Genomic DNA, 18,711 nt, shown 5'->3' on the forward strand with positions numbered 1-18,711 from the left:
GAAAATGTGGGTTAGACATCCGGAAAAACAAAACGCAAGTGAATGCTGTGGGGCCACTGCATTAATCGGATTCACCTGCAGATCCTTGTACTGCCGCTGCAGATGTCAGATTGACCATGTAGCCTTTCACAGTGTCGTGAAAAGCAATTGGACAAAAAGTCAGCTCGGGTTGCGAGATAGGAACAAATATTACTTACTTCATGTTTCGCTGGGGATGGACGTTTCAGTACACCGTTCAGCAAAACATGACAACGAGACCCTTCTAAAAAGCAAAACATTTATCATTCAATAATATATTACATGGCTATCAGACTGGGTTATGCAATAAGCCACTTACGTCGGAAATATTCTCGTTCCTGGTATTAGATCAAAGGTTTATGCATTGTTGTAGCAATATTTTAGAAAATTGTCTCGCCCGCAACTTCAACAATTCAACTCCTGGCAGTGAGTATTTCGCGCCACCACATCATAGATTTTTTAAAATGACATTCTTGATGACTGGTTAGTTAAATCATTACTTGCAATTAGTCTTGCATGTAGTTTTGATGTAGTTTGACTGTGAAAGCTATTTTCTCATCTTTTTTGCAAGCAGGTGCCTAGAAACTAAGCGGGCATGTACGGTTTACAAAACAGTTAAATGTAGTTGTGAGTTATAATATGTGTTTTATTAAAGCCTGTGTGGCACTGACACTTTGCTGTACAGTGCAATCTCTTTCAATGTAGCAGTTATAGTAACGTTACAGTATTCCCTTCTAATAACTAGAGGCTGAATTATTGGAGAATATCCAGTCCACCTCTGGGGATATCTTCCCCATGACTAGTGTAGTGGCTATCATAGTCATACCCTGCTGTAGTATGTATACCAGTGATGGTAAAGGCCAGGTTATGTCGATAACATATACTTGCCCTATATATGTGGCCCCGAACCACAGTTCTAGGATCAGCCTTTCATCTCAATCCTAAACATAATATAATTCACTCAGGGGGTGGACAAAACTGACTTTAGATCAGTGACCAGTTGTTCCTTTGATTGTGAAGCTGACAACCATGGGCCTCCTGTTGCTAACTTCTGACCATGACCAATCAACATTGACCTCTCACCCTTTCTCTCACCTCTCGCAGATCAGAAATGTCACAGGCGAGTCAGCACGGAAAATGGACACTCTCCAGCAGCGATGACGACAACGATGACCCTCTCCCTTCTGCCTCAAACAACAACAGCCCTCTGTTGTTTGGCAGCCCCCCGCCTGACCAACACACATCTTCAGAATCTAACCACAATTCCCCCAAGATAGGCTCCAACTTCCACCAACCCAAACATGATCCTGATCCTCCACCTTCCATAGAGGTGAAACCTGAACCTAAATTTGACACAGTGACTGCTGCCCCCCCCCTCTCTATTGGCTCTGAGGCCAGACATGCAGCCCAGTCCAGCCAATTGAAGCCAGTAAAGTATGAATCCAAACAATCCAGCGCCTTTCTGGCTGGTAAGAGGAAGAAGGATGATGATTCAATTTCCGGCTGGGCTCTCTCAGACAGTGATGATGATGATAAGGATAAAGGTCAAAGTTCAGGACAGAAAGACCCGCCACCCAAGAGGTCGAACCCCAAACTGAAGAAGGCAAAGGTGGAGGAAAGGCCTCCCAGCCCCCATGGCAGAACCTACTACATAGACGAACCAGATGACTTCTTTGAGACTAGCGTGCCTCCTGTCAATGACACATACAGGTTCTACCTCAACAAGGTCACAGGGCTGGAGAAGAGGTACAACACTGGGGCTCTGCACATCAAAGGTGAATGAATACTATCTCTGCTCTAATGTCTGTGTTGACAGTAGAGACTTGTATGACTCCCCAGGTAATCATCAATGGTTCTGTGTCCTTATTTCAGAAATCCTCTCTCCTTTGTTCGGAACACTGAAGGAATCTGTGCAGGTATGAGATCATTGAGATGCACTAGTACTGAAATATGTTGCTCGGTTGACTCAAGGAGATGAAAGACAGTTTGCCTATTTTAGTTTTGTTATCTGTCCTTTCGTTTGTAGTTCAACTACTGCTTTGACATTGCCTGGATGTTGCAGCAGTACCCACCTGAGTTCAGGTAATACCCTACTCTTTGTTAAGCTCAAACTATATACAGCTGACAACCATCAGATTCGTTTCCAACATGCCCAGAACCGAAAGGAAACACCCCATGACCCAACCTGCAATTCAAATGGTGACCCCAGAAAGCCAGATGGAGATGTGTTCATTAGACTTTCATTCATATTAATCTATCATTTAGATATATTAGGCCTAATATTATTGTAACATAGGCTATAGCTAGGTTTCCATCCAATTGGCGACATATTTCATTCGAATATTCTAAAACCCGCAAGAAAACAATATGGACCTTTTCCTACCAGAGATGTTTCCATCAAATTGACTTGTTGCAGATAAAAGAATGTGTGTGATGACGTAGTGCACATAAAAAGACAAAAAATGTTGTGTTATATAGTGAGTGTGCCCACTCTGGTATTGGCACGTGCGCTTATAGCCTACATGAGATTATTGTGTACTAAAGAGCGAGATTATTTTCATTTGTCAAACGGCAGCCAAGCATCGATGATCATTTCACCAGAATAAGACCCTGAATATTTATTGGAAAGGGACATCAAGCTCCTCAACTTGCACTTTCACCACCCTGTGAAGTTCATCATTTATTTAATCTGTAGTGGGAGGACCACACAACCAACGATACGGTTTGGGAACACACTCTGGTGATCGGCTCATGATTTTCTAGTGTAAAAGGACGCCGAACCGACGGAACATAAAATTCTCCAGGAGAAATTTTCAACCAATGTCCTGCAACCTGTGGCGGCTCGTCAGAGGAAAGGGACCACCATCCTCCTCCAGTGAATTTCAGAATGTTTAAAATAGTAAAACATTAAAGTTATCCTTTTTAAATAAAACTATACTAAATATATTCACTTCAGCAAATAATTTATTAAAACACACTGTTTTACAATAGCCTCAATGGCATTCTGTAGGGTAGCACAATGGTGTAGCCGGAGGACAGTTCATTTTCGTCCTCCATAGACTTACACAGTAATTATGACATGTTCCGGGGGACGTTCTCCAACCTATCAGTTCTTGACTGACATGTTGTCCACCCAATCAAAGGATCAGAGAATGAATGTAGTACTGAAAACATAAGCTACAGCTAGCCAGCACTGCAATGCATACAATGTGGTGAGTATTTGACACAGAAAGAGAATAGTTGAACATTTTAACAAATTAATTTCTTTAAAAAAAATTTTTATGAGTAGCGAGAGAGAGCTAGCTCTATTTCGTTTTTTGTCACTTTCACATTCACTTAGATAGCTAATGCAGCTAGTTAGTTTAACCTACTCAAACACCTGGCTCAAACATAGGGATGCCATGTTGCCTTGGCTATCCAACACTGGAACTCTTCCAAGTCCAGATTAGAGCTGTTGCCATGACCGTATTACCACCACACCGGCAGTCATTAGTCATGACCGCAGTAAAATCCTAGGTGACAATTGAGTCACGGAAATATTTTCTTATGCACTCTGGACATGTGTTGGTAGTACCCAACTTGCTAATGCTCATCAGGTCACTAATGGCCTGGTACTCAGGTCTCTGTTGTCCCTCGAACCACTCTGACATCAATGCAAATGCTCTCAAAAATCACATCAAACTTATCATCAAAACAGTATGTGCTTTTAAAAATCACCTCACCGTGACATGAGTCTACCAGATGAGCTTTATACACGATTTCAAAAGTTTGGGGTCACTTAGAAATGTCCTTGTTTTTGAAAGAAAAGCAACAAAACAATACCATTAAATTAACATCAAATTGATCAGAAATACAGTGTAGACATTGTTAATGTTGTAAATAACCATTGTAGCTGGAAATGGAAGATTCTTTTTAAAAATGGAATATCTACATAGGCGTACAGAGGCCCATTATCTACAACCATCACTCCTGTCTTCCAATGGCATGTTGTGTTAGCTAATCCAAGTTTATACTTTTAAAAGGCTAATTGATCATTAGAAAACCCTTTTGCAATTACGTTAGCACAGCTGAATACTGTTCTGATTTAAAGAAGCAATAAAACTGGCCTACTTTAGTATCTGGAGCATCAGTATTTGTGGGAAACGATTACAGGCTTGAAATGGCCAGAAACAAAGACTTTCTTCTGAAACTCATCAGTCTATTGTTGTTCTGAGAAATTAAGGCTATTCCATACGAGAAATTTCCAAGAAACCTGAAGATCTCGTACAATGCTGTGTACTACTCCCTTCATGGAACAGCGCAAACTGGCTCTACCCAGAATAGAAAGAGGAGTGGGAGGCCCCGGTGCACAACTGAGCAAGAGGACAAGTGCATTAGTGTCCAGTTTAAGAACCAGACGCCTCACAATTCCTCAACTGGCAGCTTCATTAAATAGTACCCGCAAAACACCAGTCTCAACATCAACAGTGAAGAGGCGACCCTGGGATGCTGGCCTTCTAGGAAGAGTTGCAAAGAAAAAGCCATATCTCAGACTGACCAATAAAAGATTAAGATGGGGAAAAGAACAGACACTGGACAGAGGAACTCTTCCTAGAAGGCCAGCATCCCAGAGTCGCCTCTACACTGTTGATGTTGAGACTGGTGTTTTGCGGGTATTATTTAATGAAGCTGCCAATTGAGGACTTGTGAGGTGTATTACACAGCGAGTTTCAGAAGAAAGTCTTTATTTCTGGCCATTTTAAGTCTGTAATCGAACCCACAAATACTGATGCTCCAGATACTCAACTAGTCTAAAGAAGGCCAGTTTTATTGCTTCTTTAAATCAGCACAACAGTTTTCAGCTGTGCTAACATAATTGCCAAATGGTTTTCTAATGAGCCTTTTAAAATGATAAACTTGGATTAGCTAACACGACGTGCCATTGTAACACAGAAGTGATGGTTGCAGATAATTGGCCTCTGACCTTTGTAAATAATCCATTACAAATCTGTTGCCATCTACAATAGTCATTTAAAACATTAACAATGTCTACACTGTTTCTGATAAATTTGATGTTATTTTAATGGACAAAAAATGTGCTTTTCTTTCAAAATATATATTTCTAAATGACCATAACCTTTTGAACGGTAGTGTATATATTTATTTCTCAGACTGACATTGCTTGTTCTAGTATTTCTATATTTCTTAATTCCTTTTCTTTTTTGGGGATTTGCGTGTATTGTTAGGTATTACTGCACTGTTGGAGCTAGTAACAACAGCATTTCGCTACACCCGTGGTAACATCTGCAAAGTATGTGTACTCGACCAATAAAATGTAATTTGTTGCATTTAAACCCTGCTACTATTACTACTGGTGAACGTGACGCCCTGGCCTGTCTGTTCTACAGAGACAAGCCTGTACTGATTGTCCACGGAGACAAGAGAGAGGCCAAGGCCCGTCTGCTCCAGCAAGCCCAGCCCTACAGTCAAGTCCGATTCTGCCAGGTAGCACATCTCTAACCTTCTTCTCTTTTTCTCCTCTCCTCTGCAACCTCTCTTTTTTTACTTGCCCTTCTTCCGGGCTTCCCCTCTTATCTCAATTTACTTCCCTCACGCCTAGTTCTCCTCCACCTTCCTCTCACTCTCCTCTTGCCTTTGTTTCCCACAGAAATATTCACATTGTGTCACATTGTATTTTACACCGTAGCCCACCAGAGGGAGACATTGACAAGAGACATTGACTCACTACCAAAACTCAAACGATTCAAATCGACTTAGCCTATTTCTTCTGCTCCATTCTCCTATTCTTTCACCCCTGACCTATTTTGAGGTATTATTTGAATCACAGTCTTCTGTAAAAAAAAAAAAAATTGAAGTTAAGTCATTTACCTAATTGCCAAAAAGCAGTCTGCTAGCCAGCCAACTGTAATATCCTAATGAGCCATCCCAGTGCCTCATCTGTGTTCATTTGGATCTTCTGTTTGTCTCCTAACAGGCCAAACTGGATATTGCTTTTGGAACACACCACACGTACGTGTTCTTTTTCTCCTCTTGCACCATATCTCATCCATGTACCTTTTTGTAATTTGGTTCGGGAGTTTTGAAGAATTGTCTCACTGAGTTGGCTATGCTTATTTTCTACATCAAACGGTGGAGACGCATAAGGCCTGAGCGGAATATGGTTTCGTAGGTAAATGTGTTCAGTTGGTCTCTGAAGAACGAGCTCACAGAGTCAGGACCAGGGTTCTCTTTGTTTTTCAATTCAAAGTGCTGTGGAGCTGGAGCCCAAACAAACGATGCTTTAGCTAAGTGTACCTTTTTAATGCACATTGTTAACCCGAGAGGAAGGATCTGAAATTGAAGGCAGCGTGCAAAAGTCACCTATCATACCCCCACTCAACAAGCAAAGGGAGCCTGGATCAGTATTCTGTACTATCGCCTTTCCACTGCCATTATAACACTCAGTAACTACTCTAAATGTCAACTTGAGAACAAACTGGAAAGCCAGGTTGTCTGTTACATGAGATGATAACTGATTAGTGGGAAACTACTTTGTACGCTACTTTCATCCGATCTGTCTGCGCAACACTGCTTAAGTCTTCATCTTAACTATTCTGTTTTATTCTAAGTGTTAAACAGGAGAGCCAGTCTCTGTTTCCATTGTTGCATACTTATACGTTTGATTTCTCCCTGCTCCCCTATCGCTGGGTTGAATGATTCTTATGGTTTATTCAGGTACTCGGAGACTGAGGTTGGATGCCTCGGGGGTGATCTCTCCCTGTTTGAGAGATTTCTGTAGCGGGTAAATAAAATATTGATGCCTAGATAATCCTCGTCTAACACCCGTGTCTGCTCTGGTGGGTTGCACTTTGCTGCTCCGTGATTAGTTCGACCTCGGGCTGAAGACACACGCACAGTTACTTACACAATATTAGGCACACACACATAGGCTACACCTACACAGAGAGGTACATACACACAGTCACAAACACAACAAGATGAGCAATCGGAGGAACGCTCTCCTCTCTCCTCTCGTCTCATTGAATCATGAAGAGGTTTTCCTCCAAGAGATTAATAGAAAGGATTTTTCAAATCCTCCTAACACAGGGTCTCAATTTAGTCTCCATAGGAGTGTTTGACATTCATATTTTTCTCTGCCTGGAGTTTCTAAAAGGCATCTAATGGTATATTTTTAAAACTTTGGAAAACACCAAACAAATGTCTGTGTAACTTCAGTGTTCGTTACCTTCAGCTCTTCCAGTTCAATAGAGTTTTAACACATTAAACTGCTGGGCATTTCCGTGCCAGAATGGCAAATAAGTTATCATACATTTTATGCGCACCACCAACACAATGAATGGAAAAATAGATTCAAAGGAAATGGTCATTCGCTGAATGTGCAATATTAAAGGAGGGCTGTGATTGGGTTAAGGTTGATACAGTGCCTTCGGAAAGTATTCAGACCCCTTGAATTTTTCCATTTTGTTACTTTTCAGCCTTATTCTAAAATGGATTAAATGTTGTTTTTTTCCTCAGCAGTCTACACACAATACCCCATAATGACAATGCAAAAACAGGTTTTTATACATTTTTCCAAATGTTAAAAAACAAAAATACCTTATTTACACTAGACACTTTGCTATGAGACTAGAAATATAGCTCCGGTGCATCCTGTTTCCATTGATAATCCTTGATGTTTCTACAACTTGATTGGACTAGATTTGGAAAGGCTCACACTTGTCTATGTAAGTTCCCACATTTGACAGTGCATGTCAGAGCAAAAACCAAGCCGTGAGGTCGAAGGCCGTAGAGCTCCGAGACAGGATTGTGTCGAGGCACAGATCTTGGGAAGGGTACCAAAACATTTCTGTAGCATTGAAGATCCCCAAGAGCACAGTGGCCTTCATCATTCTTAAATGGAAGAAGATTGGAAAAACCAAGACCCTTCTTGGAGCTGGCCGCCTGGCCAAACTGAGCAATCAGGGGAGAAGGGCCTTGGTCAGGGAGGTGACCAAGAACCCGATGTGACTCTGACAGAGCTCTCGGGTACTCTGTGGAGATTGGAGAATGTTCCAGAAGGACAACATCTCTGCTTGAGAAACAAGATTGTCTGGTCTGACGAAACCACGATTGAACTCTTTGGCCTGAATGCCAAGCGTCAGGTCTGGAGGAAACCTGGCACCATCCCTATGGTGAATCATGGCAGTGGCAGCATCATGCTGTTGGGATGTTCTTCAGCGGCAGGGACTGGGAGACAATTCAGAATCGAGGCAAAGATGAACATAGCAAAGTACAGAGAGATCCTTGTTGAAAACCTGCTCCAGAGCACTCAGGACCTCAGACTGGGGCGAAGGTTCACCTTCCAACAGGACAACGACCCTAAGCACACAGCCAAGACAACGCAGGAGTGGCTTCGGGACAAGTCTCTGAATGTGCTTTACTGGCCCAGCCAGAGCCCGAACATGAACCTGATCTAACATCTCTGGAGAGACCTGAAAATAGCTGTGCAGCGAAGCTCCCCATCCAACCTGACAGAGCTTGAGAGGATCTGCAGAGAGGAATGGGAGAAACTACCCAAAAATAGGTGTGCCAAGCTTGTAGCATCATATCCAAGAAGACTCGAGGCTTTTGTAGTTGCCAAAGGTGCTTCAACAAAGTACTGAGTAATTGTTCTGAATACTTATGTAAATGTGGTATTTCAGTTATTTTTAATAAATTTGCAAAAATGTCAACCTGTTTTTGCTTTGTAATTATGGGGTATTGAGTGTAGATTGAGGTGGGGAAAACTATTTAATCAATTTTAGAATCAGGCTGTAACTTAACAAAATGTGGAAAAATCAAGGGGTCTGAATACTTTCCTGAATGCATTTTAATTCCAAATGATATGTATTAAGAGAGCCCACTCTCGAAATGAGATGTGCTTGTACAATATATTGTCAAAAAAGGTACTTTTGAGAGATTTACGTTTATATTTTTAATTGTCCGTAAAGAAATGTTATTTTAAACACTACTCATATTTCAGAGCACACAGTGTGGTTTCAAATGACACCAAGACTGGCTTTGTAGCATCGACAGACACATTGTTATTTAAGGCCAAAATGACGTTTTCTTAAACTTGAATCAATTGTTTCTCAATAATAATGTTGAATACAGACTTTGAAGCCAAACATTCTTCCTCCCAAGGACATTTATTTATTTTATTTCAGGAAAATCCTAAACATCATAAATATCTTTGAGCCTTCCTGGCGTGAAATTGCTCTAGTAGCTAAAATGCACTTAGTGTTTATCTCCCTCAGAATACTGATGTGGTGGAATTATGTACTCTCTTCGTTCTATAAGGGCTATTACTTTGTATTAATGCTCCAGGATAGATTGTATGAATGACCCTGGAAAGGTATGGTAGATTCACCAGCTGAGGTTAGGTAAGATTTCAGGAGTTTGATAATACATGAGATACATTATACTAAACAGAGCAGTGAAGATGGTGTTGAATCTTAATCAGATTCACTGGATAAATACAGAATACAAATCTGCAAAGTCTCTTGAAGTTGAATGTTGTTGTGGTTCAGTTGTTGTATGTTGCCTGTGTGTTTGTATGTGTATGGTGCATCTGCATGCTCGTCAATTGTGTCCTCCATCTTGTGTTGTCAGGAAGATGATGTTGCTGTGGTACGAGGAAGGCTTCAGAGTGGTCATCCTTACCTCCAACATGATCAGAGCAGACTGGTACCAGAAAACACAGGGGTGAGTCTGTGACCGTGGCCATGTTTGAAGACTACCATTTCTATAGACTGATTGCTATGCTAGGTGACAGTTTCGACACTCTCAGTTGAGATAAGGTGAACTTCAACTTCATAATTCTGTTAATGATTAGGTTATTGATTTCCTGTTTTTGCCCAGGTTTCTTGCATTGCCGGAGAACCAGGTGCCTTTAAAGTTGTTAGTTTGTGGTTTAAATAACAACAACATCAGTCTCATATCTGAGTTGAATAGCTGTCGTCGTGATGTCTATTCATTCCCACGTTAATAACACATTTTCTCTTGGTTTCCATGACAACTCACTCAGCAGGCTGAAATGAGGCGCATTTCATACCCAAATGGTAACGGGACACGTTTTTCATTTTTTGGGGCCAGAACCTTTCATAGGAAGGAACCTGCACTGATTATTTTACAGAAACACATTGGCCTATTCAATATCTCTGCAGTTCATCTCTCTCTTACACAAACAGTAGAGATGTGATCATCCCATTTTTGTTTTATTTTGTCATTCAGGTGATTCCCTCAGATCATTTACTTTCTACTCCGCCTCTCCCTAACCATTGAAACCAGCTCCATTAAAGAGACTAACAGAGAGAGCCGCATTTAAAGAACTATAGTTTGGCTTCTCCTCCGCCTAACTCCTCCCTTACTTAAATACGGTTTCTCACTCTCTCTTCTCTCCCTGTCACTCCACACACACACAGAGAGACTCTCAAAATCACATTCCTTTTTTACTCTATCTATCTGTAAAATCTCTATCTGATCATCTTGTTGAAGAAGTGGTGAGAACAAGTATTTGATACATTGCCGATTTTGCAGGTTTTCCTACTTACAAAGCATGTAGAGGTCTGTAATTTTTTATCATAGGTACACTTCAACTGTGAGAGACGGAATCTAAAACAAAAATCCAGAAAATCACATTGTATGATTTTTAAGTAATTACCTTGCATATCATTGCATGACATAAGTATTTGATACATCAGAAAAGCAGAACTTAATATTTGGTACAGAAACCTGTGTTTTCTGCTTTTGCAGAAAAGCATCCCCAAAGAATGTTTCCACCTTCATGCCTCACATGACCTTCTCCCATTCCGGTTGGGATGGTGTTCTTGGGGTTGTACTCATCCTTCTTCTTCCTCCAAACACAGCGAGTGGAGTTTAGACCAAATAGCTCTATTTTTGTCTCATCAGACCACATGACCTTCTCCCATTCCTCCTCTGGATCATCCACATGGACATTGGCAAACTTCAGACTGGCCTGGACATGCGCTGGCTGGAGCAGGGGGACCTTGCGTGCGCTGTAGGATTTTAATCCATGACTGCATAGTGTTACTAATGGTTTTCTTTGAGACTGTGGTCCCAGCTCTCTTCAGGTCATTGACCAGGTCCTGCCGTGTAGTTCTGGGCTGATCCCTCACCTTCCTCATGATCATTGATGCCCCACAAGGTGCCTTGTGCCTTTGCCTTGCCAAAAAACCCAATACCAATAACCGATATATATTATTTTAAATAGCGGCCTTTTGAGCGTACTAGTACAGTTAAATAGTTGAAACACACACTGACCAAAGTAATTTTCTTGGCATTTACTTATGTCCTCAGACATTGTGGGTTAGGTTAGGAATGCTGTGTTGCACGTGTAGAGCTGTATTTGTCGTGCCATCTTTAGGTCATCGACCTACGTTATATAGATATGCACGTCAGCTTTGACATCGGCGTTAAACTACACATCAGGCCGATGTTAGCAGTTTTTACCTGATATCGTCCGATTCCGATATGCTTACCGATATATATCGTGCATCCCTAGTCATATCGCACACGACTGCAATGTCTGTCACCCCACCTTGGCTTTCAGCCTCTTGTCATGCTGTGGATGACTACAGGAATAGTATGCAGGGTGTGTTGATGTTGTGAGATTGTCTCGCTGTGTTTATTTTGTCTCGAATGATGAATGAAATACACGTCATTGATCCCCTGAGGGGAAATGCAGGCTCATGGGGATTCATCAGAACACTGATGACTAGGGGTTGTATTATTGTAATGTGTGCAGTAATATTTATCAGATGTTGTATTGTGTATCTTTCTGTGTGTGTGTGTCTCTCTCAGGTTGTGGATGAGTCCTCTGTATTTACGGTTACCCAAGGGGAGTCCAGAGACAGCGGGGGAGTCTCCCACCCTTTTCAAGCGGGACCTCCTGGAGTACCTGGGGGCCTATCGTGCCCCCGAAATCACCGACTGGATTCAGAGGATCAGAGAGCATGACCTGTCTGAGACCAGGTGAGACGATGTTGAACGATGATCATGTTCAATTGGAACGACACAGCTGAAAACATTTGACACACATTAGGTACTACCGTGTCCATAATAACTTATTTTGGGGGGGGGGGGTTCCCCAGTTCATGCCAACTGAACTGGACCCATTTGAGATGTTGACAGCTCCTCCTCTCGTCTCCTCAGGGTGTATCTGATAGGTTCCACACCAGGGAGGTACTTGGGCTCAGACATGGAGAGGTGGGGTCACCTGAGGTTGAGAAAAGTAAGAGTTCTTCTCTTGCTTCTATCTTGTACATTCTCAGATGAAGTAGTTGTGACATTTTCGAATGCTCTATATCGTGGTTGGATAGCTGCATTTTGTTTCCAGCCAAGCACTAACCTGTGTTTTCCTCAGTTCTGACACTGTCTCTGTGTCTCTTTCTTGTATAGCTGTTGCGTGACCACACACGGCCCATCCCTAACGAAGAGAAGTGGCCTGTCATTGGTCAGTTCTCCAGCATTGGCTCCATGGGGTTGGACAAGACCAAGTGGCTGGCAGGCGAGTTCCAGCGCACTCTGACCACCCTGGGCAAATCGTCTCTTCGCCCAGATCCCCCCATGCACTTGGTACGTTCTGTAAAACACCCATATTGTACTTGTCCCCCTCTGTATATATTTAGTTGGTACGTTCCAAAAACCTGCCACTGTAACTCTATCGTCTCTAACTGGCCACCCTAGTGAGGGTGGCAATCAGCACCGGCCCTGAATACACAAGGGTTCGAAATTTGGTTAGTTATGTTAGTCACTCACAGTCACTCAATGACAGTGACTCAATTAGCCCATGTCAGCAAACATTTTTTAGATTGGTAAATTAGTATAGCCAGCTATCTAAATCTTGTTGTAATTATGGCCAAATTATCAATCGGACACGCAGGGCATGTGCCCAGGGGCCCTGACCTCCAGGGGGCCCCCATTTTTGATTTTGTTAGTCACTCGCACTCAGATATCATATTAACATGGTATAAGTCATGGAAAAATGTAGGAAATTAGCTTTTAAACTGCAAAAATATCTCTACCCCATTGCAAAATGTGTAGATTTGCATGATGTTAATTATACAGTTTGTGTTCTTTCTGCCCTTTGGCAAAATGTGTAGAATTACAGAATTTGCCTTTAAACTGCAACATTTTCTCTCCTCTGTTAAGAGGGGGGCCACTCTTTTGCCAGCGATGTGCCCCCCCCAACCAAATATTGCTTCAGGCCCCCAAAAGGCTAGAGCTGGCCCTGGTGGCATTCAATGATTTATATATACACTAGATGACTGATATTGGGCACTGTTCCTTTCTTGTACTTGATTGATGAATTAAGGTCACTGATTAGTAAGGAACTCCCCTCACCTGGTTGTCTAGAGCTATGTTTCAATTACCCATACAAACATACTGTATTCTACATACTTAATGAGTATATACAAATACATATACCTATTAGTTCATTTAAGTATTAAGTTCACCATGGCTATATCCTTTAGATACTGTCTTGGCCTAATTCCAATATTTCCAAAGTATACGGCAAATAAAGGCGTTATTGTCACCGTAAAAGGTGAATGATGCATGTTTTAATGGTGGCGTTATAATGCTCTTTCCCCTACGCACCGTTTTACGACATGTCTGATTTATAACGGGAGACATGTCTATGTATGGCACGCACCAAGTTTATGAATCAAGATCTTTTTTGTGTTGCGCAGTCTTTTCAGTAATGGTACATGTAGAAATTTAGTGTAAAATTAATGCAACCGTTTTTAAATGATGCTCCTGGACTTTAACTCGGGGGATCCCCGCTGGTTTCATTAAAACGAGGTGTGTGTGTGTGTGTGTGTGTGTGTGTGTGTGTGTGTGTGTGTGTGTGTGTGTGTGTGTGTGTGTGTGTGTGTGTGTGTGTGTGTGTGTGTGTGTGTGTGTGTGTGTGTGTGTGTGTGTGTGTGTGTGTGTGTGTGTGTGTGTGTGTTAGGCCTGGGTGTAATCATTTGGATGTGTGGTTTTTGGTGTGCGCGTGCTGTATGTCTGTCTCTTTGTTTGTGCTAGCTCGGGCACAATTTGTGTGTGTGCGTTCAGCCTGCGTGTGTGTGCGAGGACATTTCCCCTGTTGTCCAACCCACCACATTACCTGACAGAAATATATCCTCTTATTTCATCTCTATTCTACATATTGTTGCTTACTAGTTATTATGCGAAGCACAACAGTCCTAGTCTTCTAAACACAAAAATGTAAGGACATGAAATTGAAAGCAAACAAGTGACTGCTGTAACCTACTTACTGCAAATGCATCAACAACACAATGTTCCGTATCGTTATGCTCCTATTGTATGGTTTTGTACTGTAGTGTTCAGTAGCATCAAAGTATTCACGACCATGATTCGGAAATAACTGAAATGATCATGTCGAAACATTACCATTGTGTTATCAGGGTATGTCCAGTTTTATAATATTGCTGTATACAGTGCCTTCAGAAAGTATTCACACCCCCTGACTTTTTGTTGTGTTGAAGCCTGAATTTTAAATTGAGGTTTTCTTTCACGGGCATACACACAATACCCCGTAATGTCAAAGTGGAACTGTTTTTATTTTTTCACAAATTAATACAAAATGAAAAGCTGAAATGCTTTAAGTAGTTAAGTATTCATCCTGTTTGTTATGGCAAGCTTAAATACGTTCAGCAGTAGAAATGTGCTTAAGTCACATAAGTTGCATGGATTCACTCTGTGCGTATAATAGTGTTTAACATGATTTTTCAATGACTACTTCATCTCTGTACCCCAAACATACAATTATCTGTAAGGTCCCTCAAATCGAGTAGTGAATTTCAAACACAGATTTAACCACAAAAACCAATGGTATGCAAAGAAGTGCCCCTATTGGTAATGGGTAAAAAAAAGCTGACATTTAATATCCCTTTGAGCATGATTGAGTTATTAATTACACTGTGGATGGTGTGTCAATACACCCAGTCACTACGAAGATACAGGCGTACTTCCTAACTCAGTTGCCAGAGAGGAAGGAAACCACTCAGGGATTTCACCATGAGGCCAATGGTGACTTTAAAAACACTTAATTGGCTGTGATGGTAGAAAACAACGACAACAACATTGTAGTTACTCCACAATACTAACCTAATTAGCAGAGTGAAAAGAAGGAAGCCTGTACAGAATACACACATTCCAAAACATGCATTCTGTTTGCAATAAGGCACTAAAGTAAAACTGCTAATAATTTGGCAAAGAAGTGAACTTAACGTTGTCCTGAATACAGTGTTTGGGGCAAATCTAACCCATCACTGAGTACCACTCTTCATATTTTCAACCATGGTGGTGGCTGCATCATGTTATCGGTATGCTTGTCATCGGCAAGGACTAGGGAGTTTATGATTAAAAGAAACGGAGAAGCTAAGCACAGGCAAAATCCTAGAGGAAAACCTGGTTGTCTGCTTTCCAACAGACACTGGGAGACAAAAATTCACCTTTCAGCAAAACAATAACCTAAAACACAAGGCCAAGTATAAACTGGAGTTACTTACCAAAACAACATTGAATGTTTTTGAATGACCTAGTCACAGTTCTGACATCATCTTGGAAATATATGACAAGACTTGAAAATGGCTGTCTAGCAATGATCAACAACCAATTTGACTGAGCTGGAAGAATTTTTAAAATAATAATGTGCAAATATTGTACAATCCAGGTGTACAAAGCTCTGAGAGACTTACTCAGAAAGGCTCACAGCTGTAGTCTCTGCCAAAGGTGATTCTAACTCAGGGGATGAATACTATTTAATGAAGATATAATAGTGTTTTATTTTTCATATAAACTCAGCAAAAAAAGAAACATCCCTTTTTCAGGACCCTGTCATTCAAAGATAATTTTTAAAAATCCAAATAACTTCACAGATCTTCATTGAAAAGGGTTTAAACACTGTTTCCCATGCTTGTTCAATGAACCATAAACAATTAATGACAATGCACCTGTGGAACGGTCGTTAAGACACAGCTTATAGACAGTAGGCAATTAAGATCACAGTTAGGCCTCTTTAGTGTCTAAAATATCTACTGACTCTGATTTGGAGGTGGAGGGTTCGTCATGGTCTGGGGCGGTGTATCACAGCGTAATCAGTCTGAGCTTGTTGTCATTGTAGGCAATCTCAACGCTGTGTGTTACAGGGAAGATATCCTCCTCCCTCATGTGGTACCCTTCCTACAGGCTCATCCTGACATCACCCTCCAGCATGACAATGTTACCAGCCATACTGCTCATTCTGTGTGTGATTTACTGCAAGACAGGAATGTCAGTGTTCTGCCATGGCCAGCGAAGAGCCCAGATCTCAATCCCATTGAGCACATACAACTCTCCTTCCGTGGCCTCCAATTGCTCTTAAATACAAGTAAAACTAAATGCGTGCTCTTCAACCGATCGCTACCTGCACCTACCCGCCTGTCCAACATCACTACTCTGGACGGCTCTGACTTGGAATACGTGGACAACTACAAATACTTAGGTGTCTGGTTAGACTGTAAACTCGCCTGCCTTCCAGTCCCATATAAAATAAAATAATAAATAATATGCCATTTAGCAGACGCTTTTATCCAAAGCGACTTACAGTCATGTGTGCATACATTCTACGTATGGGTGGTCCCGGGGATCGAACCCACTACCCTGGCGTTACAAGCGCCATGCTCTACCAACTGAGCTACAGAAGGACCACAGGACCATATCAAACATCTCCAATCCAAAGTTAAATCTAGAATTGGCTTCCTATTTCGCAACAAAGCATCCTTCACTCATGCTGCCAAACATACCCTTGTAAAACTGACCATCCTACCAATCCTCGACTTTGGCGATGTCATTTACAAAATAGCCTCCAATACCCTCCTCAACAAATTGGATGCAGTCTATCACAGTGCAATCCGTTTTGTCACCAAAGCCCCATATACTACCCACCATTGCGACCTGTACGCTCTCGTTGGCTGGCCCTCGCTTCATACTCGTCGCCAAACCCACTGGCTCCATGTCATCTACAAGACCCTGCTACATAATGTCCCCCCCTTATCTCAGCTCGCTGGTCACCATAGCATCTCCCACCTGTAGCACACGCTCCAGCAGGTATATCTCTCTAGTCACCCCCAAAACCAATTCTTTCTTTGGCTGCCTCTCCTTCCAGTTCTCTGCTGCCAATGACTGGAACGAACTACAAAAATCTCTGAAACTGGAAACACTTATCTCCCTCACTAGCTTTAAGCACCAACTGTCAGAGCATCTTACAGATTACTGCACCTGTACATAGCTCACCTATAATTTAGCCCAAACAACTACCTCTTTCCCAACTGTATTTAATTTATTTATTTATTTTGCTCCTTTGCACCCCATTATTTTTATTTCTACTTTGCACATTCTTCCATTGCAAAACTACCATTCCAGTGTTTTACTTGCTATATTGTATTTACTTTGCCACCATGGCCTTTTTGCCTTTACCTCCCTTCTCACCTAATTTGCTCACATTGTATATAGACTTGTTTATACTGTATTATTGACTGTATGTTTGTTTTACTCCATGTGTAACTCCGTGTCGTTGTATCTGTCGAACTGCTTTGCTTTATCTTGGCCAGGGCGCAATTGTAAATGAGAACTTGTTCTCAACTTGCCTACCTGGTTAAATAAAGGTGAAAAAAAAACATCTGGGACCTGTTGGCTCAGAGGGTGAGGGCTAGGGCCATGATTTAGACAAAAATGCACAACTTCATTTTTATGCTGATGATACTGTGCCTCTTACAAAAGCTTTCCAGAAATTGCAAACTGCTTTTTATTCTGTTCAACATACCTTGTGTCAATTGAAGCTTATCCTCAATACTGACAAAACTAATGGTGTTTTCTAAAGCAAGAAATAGACCTCTGAAACTTTCACTTATTACCACCTGTCAGGGCAAGGAGATTGAGGTTGTAACCTCATATAAATATCTTGGAATTTTAATTGATGGCGGCCTCTTTTTAAATTGCATATTCAACAACTTACAAAAAAATTGAAGCTGAAATTGGGATTTTATTTGAGGAATAAGGCCTGTTTTTCTTTTGACGCCAGAAGGAGGCTAGTATCGACTACATTTATGCCTTTACTAGACTATGGGGATAGTCTTGTAAAGTGTTTGAGATCAATTGACACCCTTTTTTACCATGGCACTTTGAGAATTATTTTAAACTGCAAAACCCTTACGCACCACTTCACTTTGTATACCAGGGTTGGCTGGCCTTCTTTAGTCACTCGTAGGCTCAGGCACTGGCATACTTTTATTTACAAAGCCATTTTGGGTTTACTACCTTTTTTTATTTGGGAATTTTTATTGTTCAGAAATGTGGTGAGTACTCTCTTCGTTCGCTGGACTTTATCCTGCTAACTGTTCCAAATGTGAGAACTGAATTTGGTAAAAGGGCTTTTATGTACTCTGCGCCATCGTCTTGGAACGCCTTACAAAATACTTTTAAACTGGAAGAACTTGGTATTTTTAAATCACTGTTGAATGATCTTGAGACTGGTTCCCTGACCTTTCGACATTTTTAATTAGCTGTTTTTGATTTTGTTATGCTCCTGTGAATTCTATGGTTTTTACTAGATTACTTGTAGTCTTTATGTTGTTTGTCTGTAATTTTTGTAATGATTTGGTGCTG

The 18,711-nt window shown here is 41.3% G+C and overlaps 1 protein-coding gene across 3 annotated transcripts in view; it reads left to right on the plus strand.

Moving 5' to 3' along the window:
- The window catches only part of tdp1 (tyrosyl-DNA phosphodiesterase 1), a 67,533-nt gene continuing 48,822 nt past the window's right edge, over window positions 1–18,711 (plus strand). For 2 of the 3 annotated variants that reach the window (XR_006832891.1, XM_046309148.1), the window contains exons 1-10: window positions 2–444; window positions 1,123–1,793; window positions 1,891–1,934; window positions 2,045–2,100; window positions 5,406–5,502; window positions 5,993–6,027; window positions 9,649–9,741; window positions 11,860–12,030; window positions 12,211–12,289; window positions 12,457–12,633. Coding sequence is in view for 1 of the 3 variants with exons in the window: in XM_046309148.1 (XP_046165104.1) it covers window positions 1,130–1,793; window positions 1,891–1,934; window positions 2,045–2,100; window positions 5,406–5,502; window positions 5,993–6,027; window positions 9,649–9,741; window positions 11,860–12,030; window positions 12,211–12,289; window positions 12,457–12,633 (1,416 nt within the window). In the remaining 2 variants the exon portion in view is untranslated. Of the gene's footprint in view, window positions 445–1,122; window positions 1,794–1,890; window positions 1,935–2,044; window positions 2,101–5,405; window positions 5,503–5,992; window positions 6,028–9,648; window positions 9,742–11,859; window positions 12,031–12,210; window positions 12,290–12,456; window positions 12,634–18,711 lie in introns of all 3 variants that reach the window. The other variant, XR_006832890.1, reaches the window with a different exon arrangement.

The sequence above is a fragment of the Oncorhynchus gorbuscha genome, linkage group LG17, assembly GCF_021184085.1.
Source record: "Oncorhynchus gorbuscha isolate QuinsamMale2020 ecotype Even-year linkage group LG17, OgorEven_v1.0, whole genome shotgun sequence".
Taxonomy (NCBI): Eukaryota; Metazoa; Chordata; class Actinopteri; order Salmoniformes; family Salmonidae; genus Oncorhynchus; species Oncorhynchus gorbuscha.